This window comes from Agelaius phoeniceus, chromosome 2 (genome assembly GCF_051311805.1).
Source record: "Agelaius phoeniceus isolate bAgePho1 chromosome 2, bAgePho1.hap1, whole genome shotgun sequence".
NCBI lineage: Eukaryota > Metazoa > Chordata > Aves > Passeriformes > Icteridae > Agelaius > Agelaius phoeniceus.
The window spans coordinates 71806847-71819426 of record NC_135266.1 but is presented as its reverse complement, the minus strand read 5'-3'; the positions used below and the strand labels follow the sequence as shown (position 1 = coordinate 71819426).

At 50.6% G+C, this 12580-nt stretch overlaps 1 protein-coding gene across 1 annotated transcript; it reads left to right on the top strand.

Annotated features, from left to right (window-relative positions):
• The first annotated feature begins 3817 nt into the window (after nt 1-3817).
• SHISA2 (shisa family member 2) lies at nt 3818-9566 on the top strand. The gene is made up of 2 exons (XM_054654370.2): nt 3818-4526; nt 6592-9566. Exons 1-2 carry the CDS (start codon nt 4232-4234, stop codon nt 7143-7145), a joined length of 849 nt encoding a protein of 282 aa, XP_054510345.1. The 5' UTR covers nt 3818-4231; the 3' UTR covers nt 7146-9566.
• The last annotated feature ends 3014 nt before the right edge of the window (nt 9567-12580 follow it).

The following is a 12580-nucleotide window of genomic DNA, read 5'->3' as shown; positions in this document are numbered from 1 at the left end:
CAAGCAATAAAACAAACTGTTTTTAAACTAACCCTCTGCATGATCAGAATGAATTCCTTTATTTTGTGTTACCAGAAAGAGAAATCTCTTTTGTTGAATTGTACAAAAAGCAATAAAATCCATCTCTCGTGGTAAGCATGGCCTGACTTTTACATGCCAAGTCATCTAAACAATAGTACCATGATGATGAGTTCTAGCTGAAGACTTCAGGCTATGTTTAATTTACAATTCTAATGTTGTGGACACAACAGTAGAACCAAAGTAATTCCAGAATCCAGATTTTCAAGATTCCTGATATGGTTGCAAAATTGTTTGACAATAATGATGTAACAGTAGGTATGTGAGCTAAATGGAATGGGAAAGTACATATATGTCTGTTTGGCATCCAGGGCTGGGCAATGGAAAGCAGATAATCTCACTTGTGCCCAAGTGACAAGACTATCAAGAGTGAAACTGGAAATTCCAAAGGGGAAAAGAGGACAGTATCCATCTACCATCTAAACTTTATCACCAATGGGTCAAAAAGAAAGAGAATAGGAGTTGCTACCAGTTTTGTGTTCTCTCCCATATCAAGGGAATGTGACAAGCTACAACAGCATGGGTTGAAAATACCAAAGGGAAAACAAAACATCCGTGACAGTGAGAGCCACTTACACACCCACAGAAGCACATGGCAGCTTGGAGAGTCGAGTCACAGGGTTTTCCTTTTCCTAGCCCTAGGAGACATTCCAACCAAAACAGACAGATACAGAATAAGGGTGAGAGATCTGTGTTCCTGTGTTATCTTGGAGAATTTCTAGGACAGACACCCAAAGGGGAGGATAGCAACTGTTGTTTCTTACTTATTGTTATGGTTTTCACTTAGTTGTCCTTTCTCCTCTTTCCTTCCTGTCCAGTGTGTGCTGGCACAGCCAACCCTGACAAATGTTTGTGGCACCTTGCTGTGAATGGCTCAGCAGCTCAGACTCAAGGTGGGGTGTCCTCATTTTCCCCTCTCTTGAACTGGGAGCTGTTCAGAATGAGATGTGCTTTTGTATTATCTATCTTTTCATGCCTTTCTTATTTCCATTGTCTTTTTTTGAAGTAGGAGCTGGTGTATTTGTGAAGAACTTCAGCACACGAGGCATGCCAGCCCTAGGAAAGCAAAGTACTGTGCTCTGAAAGCACAGAAATACTTTTGAAAAATTTCCATCTGGAGGGAGACTGTAATATGGAGAGAGACAGCTGGAGAGAGTGAGTAAAAATGCCCATGTTACAATAAGGAGCATGCCTGTCAATGCAGTGACTGGGTGAATTTACAAGGTAAGCAGATACCGGTGTTAGAGAGCCACTTAAACAGATGGTGGCCATTATCCCACAGCAGCTCTGCCTTCAAGGATCAGCATCCAGGCTGGACAGTGGCACAGGCAGCTGTGCCACAGCTCTGTGCCCGGGCATGCAGGGCTGCAGGTACTGCTCTCACACAGCCAGTGCCACAGCTGCATGTTGGCTCCTACAGGTGCTGAAATGTGCTGTAGATGGACTCAGCCCCTACACTGCTGCACAGGCAGTTCACAGCTCAGAGTGTTAAAAATTACGTGGAAAAGGCACTTCACCTCTTTCAGACAACTAGCAGAAGTGCTTTTAAGTCTTATTTTCACTGCTCTAAGAGAAACAATTTTTCAGGACTAGCAGAACAGCAGGTGAGTTCTTTAAATTCCCAAAATAAAACATTTATTTGCTTTCCTGATATCATGCATTTGGCTGAAAAATGACAAAGAACATTTCTACTGATCCTAAGGCCTCAGAAAACTAAACCTGGTAGTAGTATTACAAATTCAGAGACTGGTAGGGAAAAAAAAAGAAAAAGAAAGGTTAAGCAGATAATAGAGATTTGTAGATTATGTGATCATTACTGAATACAGTAGGATTTTAAAATCTTTTCCCACTCCACCATCTATATGTTATTTTAATTATATCTAAAAGCTGCACTATGCTTAATTTGATGGGATATGATGTGTTTGGTGTCCTACAAAATCTGTGATAGGTTTATTTTACATTGAAATAGATTGAACTAATATAATGAGATTGCTTGACATGAGAAAGCAAGTGAAAAAGTCACAGAGTAGGAAAGACTTGCTATATTTATGTGTTTCCACATATTTTGGTTCTGGATTTTTGTGTGCTTTTAAATTTAAATCACAGGGATATTACCTGATCAGCTTGTAAAGACAGTGAAAAAACCACCCCAAACTCCACTAATTAGTCTATTGCTAAACAGGATCTAAAGCATTTTGCAAAGTGCCAAATGTTTTAAGTTTCACAAAAGCATAATGAGGTACACTATTATCTCTGCTGTTATCCAGGCAAGTTGAGACAAATCCTGAGCTTGAATATATAAAGTACCTGCTACAGATAATCTCTGCAGGGAATCTGGTGCTGGTATTTTGTTATGATCAGGACTCCTAACTTGGAGTGCAGATTAGATTAGATAGTCTGCTTTTCACCTCTCTTCTCATAGTCTGGTTTTGCTATTGAAAGAGAGCCACCTTACTGAGTATCAGTGAACCATCAACTCAAAGGATGGGACTGGGAAAGTATTTTGCTTGCCACGTATAAAAGAGTCAAGAAGCTGCTTTTCTTATTAAGAAAATGTGTGTCTAACCCAGATTTAAGGAAAATGATCTCGTAGGAAGACCTCTGTGAATGTAGGCATTTATCAGCTGCTGTGCTGTCACTTGTGGCTGCCAGACATCCAAAGACAGGTCACTGGCAGGAGCTCATGGTTCTAATTCCTTTCCCAGGCAATCCCCTTCCCTCCCTGTGGCCCATTGCTGATGGGGCAATGGGTGCTGTGGGGGACATGGGCTGAGTGTATGAAATCTGTTACTGTCCAGGACTGTCTGTGGTGGGCTCCTCGTGCTGGAGCTGACAGCTCTGGGGAGCTGCTACTCAGGATTGAGATGGAGCATCTCAGACCTCATCAGTTGAATCACTGCAAGTTTCTTCTCATTCACCCAGCTGGGCTGATTGGGTGATGTAAAACCTGTGGTGCTGCCGCCCCATTTCCATCTTGGTAAGTGCAAACTTTTCCAAAGGTTAGCTGCTCCGGATAACTAATCCTCTCTGAGGTAAGTACGACATGAGGTGTGTGGGACCACCTCTGCACCCTGCCCTTGCAGCAGCACAGCTCCGGCCATGGGCTGAGCTGCAGAAGGGCCACGGCTGGAAAAGAACTCCCTGGGAGCAGCAGCAAAGCTGAGGGGGCAGAATGCATTTACCTGGTCCCGAATTTGACCAGAATCTGGTGCTCCACAGCAGCAGTTCAGTGAAAGCCCGTAGCTGTCAAACACTGGCTGAAATTAGAACAAAAGAGGGGATCAAGATGGAGGGAGAAGGGAATAACTAAATTGAAGAAGAAAAGCTTGAAAGAGTGAGAGAAATACACAACGCTTTGCAGTCACCTTCCTCCCAGTGATCTGCCTTTACAGCGGAATTTAGAACCACTGCCACTTATCAGAGCTTCCGTGTTTGTGCCTTTTTCTTAAAAGAAGTACTTTTTTACTTGATGCAATGCATTGTAAGCCAGAGTTGTGGTTGGTGTCACGACAGCTGTCTCACAGGGAACGAGAAACCACAGACTTTATTGACACTTCAGCAGCTGAAGGTGCATCCTCGTGCCCGGCCTCCGGCTGCCACTGACTTTTAACAAGCCGTGAGGCAGGTACACGTTGCCGGGCTGTTTCGGGTGCCCCCCGCGCTCCGGCCGCTACCGCCACCGCCGCCCGCGCGCTGGTACCGCCCCGTCGGGCGGGGCGGGGCGGGCGCATGCGCGCTGCACCGCCCCCACCGCGTTTAAGTGCGGGCGCGGCGCCCCCCGCGCCGAGCGGGCGCGGCGCCGGACGGGGCGCACCGGGAGCAGCGCGGCGTGGGCTCGGCGCGCCCGACCCGCTCCGTCCGTGGGAGGATCGCGGGCTCCCGCCGTCCCTCGCCCATGGGCGCGGAGGAGGGCGCGGGCCGGGTGGGGGCGGCGACGCGGCGGGGAGCGAGAGCGGAGTAGCGGCGCCCCCGGCTCCGCCGGTGCGCCCCGGGCGGCGGCTCCGCACCCTGCGGGCCGGCCCCGGGCATGCGGCGGCGGCGGGACCCGCGGCCAGAGTCCCCGCAGCGCGGCGGCTGCCTGCCCCGGGGGGCCGGGCGGCGCTGCCCCGGCGCGGGGGGGCCCTGACGGAGCGGCCGCCCCCCCGGCGGCGCCATGCGGGGCTGGCTGCTGCTGGCGGCGCTGGGCTGGCTGCTGCCGGCGGGGGCCGCGGCCAGCGGCGAGTACTGCCACGGCTGGCTGGACGGGCAGGGCGGCTGGCGGGACGGCTTCCAGTGCCCCGAGCGCTTCGACGGCGGCGACGCCACCATCTGCTGCGGCAGCTGCGCGCTCCGGTACTGCTGCTCCAGCGCCGAGGCGCGCCTCGACCAGGGCGCCTGCGACAACGACCGGCGGCAGGGCGGCGGCGAGCCGGGCCGCCCCGGCAAGGACGGCCCCGACGGCGCGGCAGGTGAGGCGGCCCTGGCTCGGCGAGGATGGCCCCGCGGTGTCTCCGGCTCGGCGGCTCCGCGGGAGCCGTCGCGGGTTTGCGACGATCTTCTTGCCCGCCCCTTCCCCCCTTGCCGCCGGTTCCCCTCCATCGAGTCGTGGGGCAGCACGGACGGAGCCGGCATGGCCGGGCTCTTACACGGGGAGGAGTGCCCAGCTGAAGGCCTGCCTTTCCCGCCCTTGCTGCTGGAAATCCCAGCCACGTCTCTGTCAGAGCAGGTGACACCACCCCCCCGAGTCCCGGGCCAGCCGTCTCGGCTTGGCACGGCTCTGTCGCCACTTTGAACGGGCTCCTCAGCCGTGGCTGAGCTCCCTATTGAAAAGGCAAGGAAAAATGAGACAACCCCCATGAACAGATCAGAAAAAGTAACAGGATATTTCAAAAGGACTCTGGCTGGTCCCCACTGTAATTGTGTATGTTCTTTCAGCTCTGATATCCCCACTTAGGACTGGTTTTACAAGATTGAATTTCAAGGATAAACTCAAGCCTTTCTACTGCTGTTTAAAAAAGCCCCGGTGGCTCCCCAGCACCCTTGCTGCCATCCACACGTGCTGAGTGCGGGAGAAGTAGCCTGAAGTGATGTTATAATTAGGACAGATTTACTCCTGGAAAACTTGCACATTACAGTATGGAGCAAGTGTGTGCACCTGCTCAAGAGCTGCTGTAGCGCCAAGTGCAGAAGTGGAGATGATGTTTTACAGCCTTTTGTTTAAAAGTACTAAAGTGATGGAAGAGAAGTGGCCTTTTGGTTATAACTCGCTTCATCTAATCAGCTGTGCCAGGAAGTATTCTGACTTGAGCAGACAGATAACCCCCCCACCCTTGCAGTTCTGAGAACAATGCATTTTTGTAACAATTTTTTTATTTAAAATTTATTGCTTTGCAGGTTTGGGAGCCATTGCCCTGTGCTGGCACTGATTAACTTGCAGGTCATTAGCAGTGGCTGCCTTAGCAGGGTCAGACAGGGTCAAGCAGGGATCCGTAGCCCTGCCTGAGTCTTGGAGCTGCCAGGTTTTGGTGGAAATGATGAACTCCAGGCATGTTGCTGAGAGCATTCACAAGCACTGAAGGGAGACACCTTCCCTTTGTTATTTGTGGATATATCCATACAGATTTATTACTGAGACAGAGAAAAAAGCTTTTTCCCTGGGACTGCAGAATGGATTATCTCAGTTGGATAGAGTATGGCACTTGTATAACACCATTGTGGGTCTGATCCCTGAATGGGCCATTCACTTAAGAGTTGCTCTCAATGATTTTGTGTCCTTTCCAACTCAGGTGTATTCTGTGAAATCTGTACATGTAGCCCAGATTCTTCCAAGGATGATGCTTACCATCCTTGGTGGCTCCTGATTCCACCAATGAGCATCATCCATACTTTCTGCTCCTACCCCTTGCCCACCCGCAGTCCTCCTGCCCTGATGTCCCATTATTAGGCCTCACAAGGAGGAATGCTGCCCCTTTGGAGCATGGTGCTGTCTCTGCACTGCCTGCTCTGTGGTGTCTCCCTAAACCTGGGGCTGAAGTGCAGAGCAGGTGGACATTCATCCCCAGGGTTGTGGGGTGCCAGAGGCCCTGTGACTACTCTCTGGTCACTGCCTGCTGTCACCCTGCCCCAGTGGGCTGACAACAGCCAGAGTTGGCTGGTGATGGAGAGGGATGTCGTGTGGCACCAGGGTTTCACTACCCCGTGATCCTGAGCCCTCAGCAGGGATCCTGCCCCAAAATATCTCCTAAGGCACTGTTGGAAACCAGCTGTATCTTGCCTGATTGTTCTAGTAGGACATATTGGAGACATCATTTGATGAATGTGGAGCAGTGGTTGCTGTGAACTAGACCATCACCAACAGGAGAGAAATAAAAGCCAATAGAAGCCAAGGGTTTAACAGCCCTTTTCATCATTCTGATATAAAATGCTGTGCTTGTATTGACCTGTGCTGGGAGGAAGTGGGCTCTGCTTGGATGAGGGGGGATTGCTGAGGTTTGTCCTTGGCCCGTGGTGACAATGTTTTCCTTGCTGTTGCAGTGCCCATCTACGTGCCGTTCCTTATTGTGGGATCTGTATTTGTCGCCTTCATCATCCTGGGGTCACTGGTGGCAGCTTGCTGCTGCAGGTGCCTGCGGCCCAAGCAGGAGCCCCAGCAGAGCCGAGCCCCTGCGGGCACCCGCCTGATGGAGACGATCCCCATGATCCCAAGTGCCAGCACCTCCCGGGGCTCCTCCTCCCGCCAGTCGAGCACGGCTGCCAGCTCCAGCTCCAGCGCCAACTCGGGGGCCAGAGCTCCACCGACGAGGTCCCAGACCAACTGCTGCCTGCCAGAAGGGACCATGAATAATGTCTATGTCAACATGCCCACGAACTTCTCGGTGCTGAACTGCCAGCAGGCCACGCAGATCGTGCCGCACCAGGGCCAGTACCTGCACCCGCAGTACGTGGGCTACGCCATGCAGCACGACCCCATGCCGCTGACCCCGGTACCCCCCTTCCTGGATGGCCTGCAGAGCGGCTACAGGCAGATCCAGTCTCCCTTCCCACACACCAACAGCGAGCAGAAGATGTACCCGGCTGTGACTGTGTAGCGCTGATGCCCTCCCCTCCCCATCCCCACCCAGCCAATTTTAATATCTGAACTGAACGGAGGAGAAATGCTTCCTTGGAACAAAGCTTCCAGAACACCACTTGTAAATAATTTTGAAAGGCTCATGCATGTCAGACAGTGTTTATAAACCATTTATTTTCATCGGGGTCTGTTGCCAGGAACTGTAAGGATGATATCTCGGAATTAACGTTGCCAGATACGCTCTCATTCCAGCGCGTGATTTACGGCGGCGAAGGATTACGCTGGAAATGCATATGTATTTCAGATCACTGTGCTCATGAGATAAATGTTGGAGCCGTAAAGTGCCCTTCAGGTATGACATGGTCACAAGTATTTGCCTAATTAATTCTAGAAGGAGTTTTGTTCCACTGTACAAGACGGCAGTACTTCAGAAACCTCTCTGCTCCCAGCTCCGTAACGATGTTTCCCGTTACTTTACAGACAATCACAACTGAGAGCCGAGCAGTGCAATCCCTGTGTGCCCAGCCACCATGGCTTCTTACACACACCCACTTTGGGCTGAAATGCCACCAGAAGCTCGGTCTTGCAAAGACCAATTTTCCTTGTATTTTGTAGGAATTGGAAGAGTGAATTATTCTGCTCTCCTTTACAGTGCACTTGAAACCCTTCTTGATTTGGTTTTGTGTCAAGATCAGGACCCAGTAGTGGTTTGCACAGACTTTATCTTTGTGAATGTTTTACTAAAACCAGGGTATGAGGTGCTTACTCTTTGTGACACTCAGCAAAGCTCTTGGTACAGCTGGCAGTGTCTGAACTGAACCTGCCTTGGCAGAGGAAGGTCAGACTGTGATTCCAAACATGCCTGATTTAACCTCACTTCCCATGAAACAGGAAACCCGTGTGAATGCCCACGAAGGTGTCAGCCCCAAAGCCTGCTTGCATTGGAGTCTGCCTGTAGGAAAATGGAGTTTATCTTGTCCCCATGAGCCCATTCTGAATCCCCTCTCCCACTGCATGGGAGTGGGAGAGTGTTAAACAAAGCCGAGTTGGGATGTGAATGGGTTGGTGGAGGTTTGAAATCCATCCTCTTTTTCTTCTTTACCCGTGGCAGGAGACTAGGGAGGCACAGCTGTATTTAAAAATAAGAAAAAGGCTCAACCAAAGGACAAAGGTGCTTGTGGTGTCACAAGGGTCATGGAGGTAGTGAGATGCAGACAGGAGGGACACTTTACACTGGAGCTCTTGGCTCTGTCCTGCTTTGCTTCATCTCTCTCTGAAAACACCTCTCCAGGTTGAAGAGGCAACAAACAGTCAGATCATTCTAATTATATCACCCCAAATGCAGCAAAGTAAGGCTGGTTTTGTCTCTTAAAAAATGTAGCCTCTGCATCTCCATCCATTTGCTCCTCAGCCAAAACAGTGCAGCAGAAGACTTGAGGCCCTGTGCAAAACCCAAGCAATTACTGTAGCCAGACCAGTGATGACAAAAGGTTTCTTATTGTCTGATACTGTATCAATATGTAGCAATAACTGTGATGCTATGTTTTGTATGCCTGTTTTTTAAATGACACAGAAGGTGCAGATGCCTTGCCAAACCCAATGGTTTACTCATAAACACGCCACACACAGGCAGTCTGCAGCAGGCAGCCATGGTTTGGCCACTGGCACAGGGAAATGAATAGGTAATTTATCCCAGATCTGTTGTTCCTGGCTGTGATCTCCCAGTCAGTGTGCAGGATCTGGACAGAAAGATTGGTTTGTGAGGCCTGGCTTCCTCTCCAGCCAGGCTGGGTGTCTTTGGGAAGCGGCGCCTGGCTGCAGGCAGTGTTGGATGCTGCACAACTCGGTGCTCGGGGATCTTCAGGGCAGTGGGTGCTCCAGAGCTGGGTGCTGCCAGGCTCCTGAAGGACCCCCTGCACTCTCTGGTCTCTGGGGGTGTAAGTTTCCACCTGCCCATATTGCAGTGGGGGTCACACAGAGCTGTCATCAGGCACAGGGGCTGCTCTGTGTGCTTCCCTGGGAGCAGGAGGTGCTTGGCCCTGGGTGAGCCCTGGTCCTGTGCTCCTGACCATGCCCAGCTGTGAACCAAGTCAGCTTCCCTCCACTGCCTGCCTTGCACAGGCCCTGGCAAGGACACCTCCTCTGACCTACGGAATTCAGGTGAATCTTTGTATATTGTTTACTTGTTTAAAAAAAAAAAGAATAAGTTAAATTTAAGTCTGTAGAAATTAATTTACAGCTGAAGGCAGAGAAACCCGAGCTCTAATAAAAGGAATTTTGTGAGATGTGGCTTTTTTTTAATGTCATGTACAATAATGTAAAACCAATGTTACCATTTGATATAGCTTTTAAATCTCTGAAAGAGCACTTGCTTTAAAGTGTTTCTTACAACTGAAGAAAAAAGCCCCCTTTGTTTCTTAATAAATACTTTATGGTGTGACTTTGGTTTTGTTTGCTTTGTCATAGGGTTAATTTTTTAGTTAATGCTTTGCTTTCCTGTGTCTCCAAAAGAACATCTGACCAGCCCCCCTCTCCAGAATGGCAAAAACAAAAGTTTGAGTTTTTGCTGTGTTCTTAAAGAATAACAGTAAATCCAGTAACTTACATGTCTGATGCCATGGGGCATGTGAGGGGATGTGTTTGGGGAGAAGGGGTGCAGGGAGATGGCATCTGAGCATCAGCTGAGTTGGGGATCCCTCACCTCTTGGGTGGCTGGGGAGGAGTGGTGGGAGCAGGATGGGCCAGAGCCTGTGGGCTTATCAAGTTCCCTCTTGTCAAAGAATGCCAAATACTCTGCATCAAATGGCATTTTCTGAGAATTTTGGTTTCAGTTGGATTCACAGTTACCAGCTGAGCATTTATTTTGAGTGTGTAACTCTCAGTAAGTGGCTGTGCTGTCCCCACTGTCCTCTGCATGGGGACCCTTCTTGCTAGAGCAAACTCTGTTCTCAGAAGTGAGACCAGAACCAAAGCCTCGTAGTGCCAGGAGCCATAGGTCAGTCTGGGACAAGGCCACTTTCCTTTCCTGGTGTTTGTTCCCTCTTGCTGCTGGAGATGCTGGCATTGCACTCTGAGAAGGTGGGTGGCTGGAGGAGCCTAAAGGGCATGGAGGGGAAATTGGGTGATTGTTGGATCTGCATGTTTATGACTCAAAAAAGTAGGGAAGAACAGTCTGGGAAGAACAGCGCCTTGGTCAGGCTCTACACAGCACATTCCAAAATGCCACAGCTTCCTGGTGTCTGGGGGAGGTGAGGTAGCAAGGCTGGGAGCAGAAAGCTGGCAGGGAAGGAGGGGGTCAGCCATGGCTCAGAGCAGATGTGCTGAGGTGATGAGTCCTGCGCAGCAGGGCAGGCCAACAACTTGTGTTGAAGCTTTTTCTTGTGTTTTTATCTGCAGAGTTGCTTCACCCTTGGCAGATGTTTTCTTTTTGTGCCGTGCCGGAGTTGGTGTGCACAGCAGGCGGTGGTGAGGGTGGGGAAATGTGGGAACTCAGCACATCGTTCCCGATGTCCAGAGATGCCAGGAGAGCCCTTGGGGGTCTCGGAAATCCTGGAATGTTGCCAAGAGTGCTTGGTGGCTTGATTTTGATCCATCCACAGAAGTGACAGCAGTTTGAAGACTTGAGAATCACTTTAGAGTGAAAGGTGTAAAAGGGACACATTTATAGAGTGAAATATAAACTTTAAGGTTTTTAGTACAGGGGGGTTATGGAGACAAGATGGAGGGATCAGGGCGTGTCTCGTCCTTCTTTCTTCTTCTTGTCTTCCATCTCCTGTGGTGATGTTGGCACTTGGGGATTGGTTTATGGTGAAAGTGCACTTGCCAACATGGGTGAAAAGTATTGGAAAATAAAGGTAAATATCATGTACGTAGATTTTAGTATAAAAGGACATGACCGCCCTGTAGGTGGTCACGAGTGCCCTTGGCTGCCTTGCAGATCAGACCTCTGTTGGGCAGACAGAGAATTTTGTAGATAAGAAGCAATAAAAAATCTGAAGATTGAAAAGGTGAAGAGTCCAGACTTGTCCTTTGAAACGTGTGCCACCCAAGAACCACCCTACCCGTGTCGGGGCAGAGACAGACAGCCGGACCCGACAGGGAAAAGCCAGCAAACCCCCCACAGGCTGGGCTGGTGCTGGTTGGCCCTGAGCGCACCAGGCTGGTGGTGTCCTCACAAAGGGACCTGTGGGCACAGTGGTGCCCTGAGGTGGCTGTAGGCAATCCTGTGCCCAAAATCCTGTGCCCAAACCACTGAGCCACGCAGAGAAGAGCAGGAAAGCATCGCCAGTGACAGGATCCCCTCCCAGCACACACGTGGAGAAACACTCTGGAATGTCTCCCCTGTGAGCTGGGCACGGCAGGGGACAGAGCCCCTTAGCAGGGGCTTGTGTGGCCCTGTACAGCTGCCACCAGCTGTGCCACGGTCATCAGGGGACAGTGGAGGCTGTGCAATTCGGGGCCAGTGCTCACATGTGGCCCACGATGCCCAAGGGATGCAAGCCAGGGAGCAGGTCTCAGCTCAGCACATTAACCTCAGCACCTCCCTTGCAAAATGTCTCATTTGCTGCTCACTTTTGATCTTCCTGGAGCTCTCCTCCCTCCAGATTTTCTGCTTTTCTACTGTTTTCCTCCCACTGAAGTTATTACTAAATATTATTCCCTACATGTATTCCCTTCTATTTTTCCAAGCTGAATCTCATTTTATTGTTTCCTCCTCATATTTCCTGCTTCTCAGTAGGTCCCTTTGTAATATTTCTCTGTCCTCGGTGGGGTTTGCAGCATTTTCCCGCCCAGGATCACTTGCAAATGGACTGAACAAATCACATAAACCTGTGCCATCCTTTCTCCCCTTCCTCATCTACACTGAGTGGAGCCAGTTCCATGAGATCCTGGCCATCCTGGAGGCTCAGTGTCCCCTGTCCCATAGGAGAGCATTTAATCCTTGTGACAGTATTTCTGTGCCACCTGAATGGCCGGGTAACAGCAGTCACTGGTGCTGTAACAGCCTCCCTTGCCTCAGCAATGGGGATAAGCCCATTGTGCTGGGTTGTGTGCCACAGAACACCACTGTGGGCTCCAGTGAGAAGGCCTCAGGTGAGCCAGGCACTGTGGTGTGGCTGCTCTGCATCAAACACTACAGAGTGCTGGCCTGTCTGCAGCAAGCCCTGGAGGTGTGGGTGGCACAGGCCATGTCTCAGCACCCTGGGGTGTGCCAGTTCCCCCATCTCCTGGGGGACACAGCTTCCCCCCAGCCCATCCCTGGGAAGCCACTGGCACAGGGATGGATTTTCTCCTCCTGCTGCAGAATTCCCCCTTCCTGTGCCAACACTTACTGGTTTTGTGATTTGCCCACAGAAATGATGTCTTAATTTGTCCTTTATACCTGGAAAATCCCAGTACACTGACCCGAGATGCAAGTGAGCATCATGAGCTGATCCCAGGCCTTTTTCACCT

Coding starts and splice junctions, on each gene's coding strand:
- SHISA2 (XM_054654370.2), top strand. CDS start 4,232: ATGCGGGGCTGGCTGCTGCTGGCGGCGCTGGGCTGGCTGCTGCCGGCG. Junction 4,527..6,591: donor CGGCCCCGACGGCGCGGCAG/GTGAGGCGGCCC, acceptor TTGCTGTTGCAG/TGCCCATCTACGTGCCGTTC.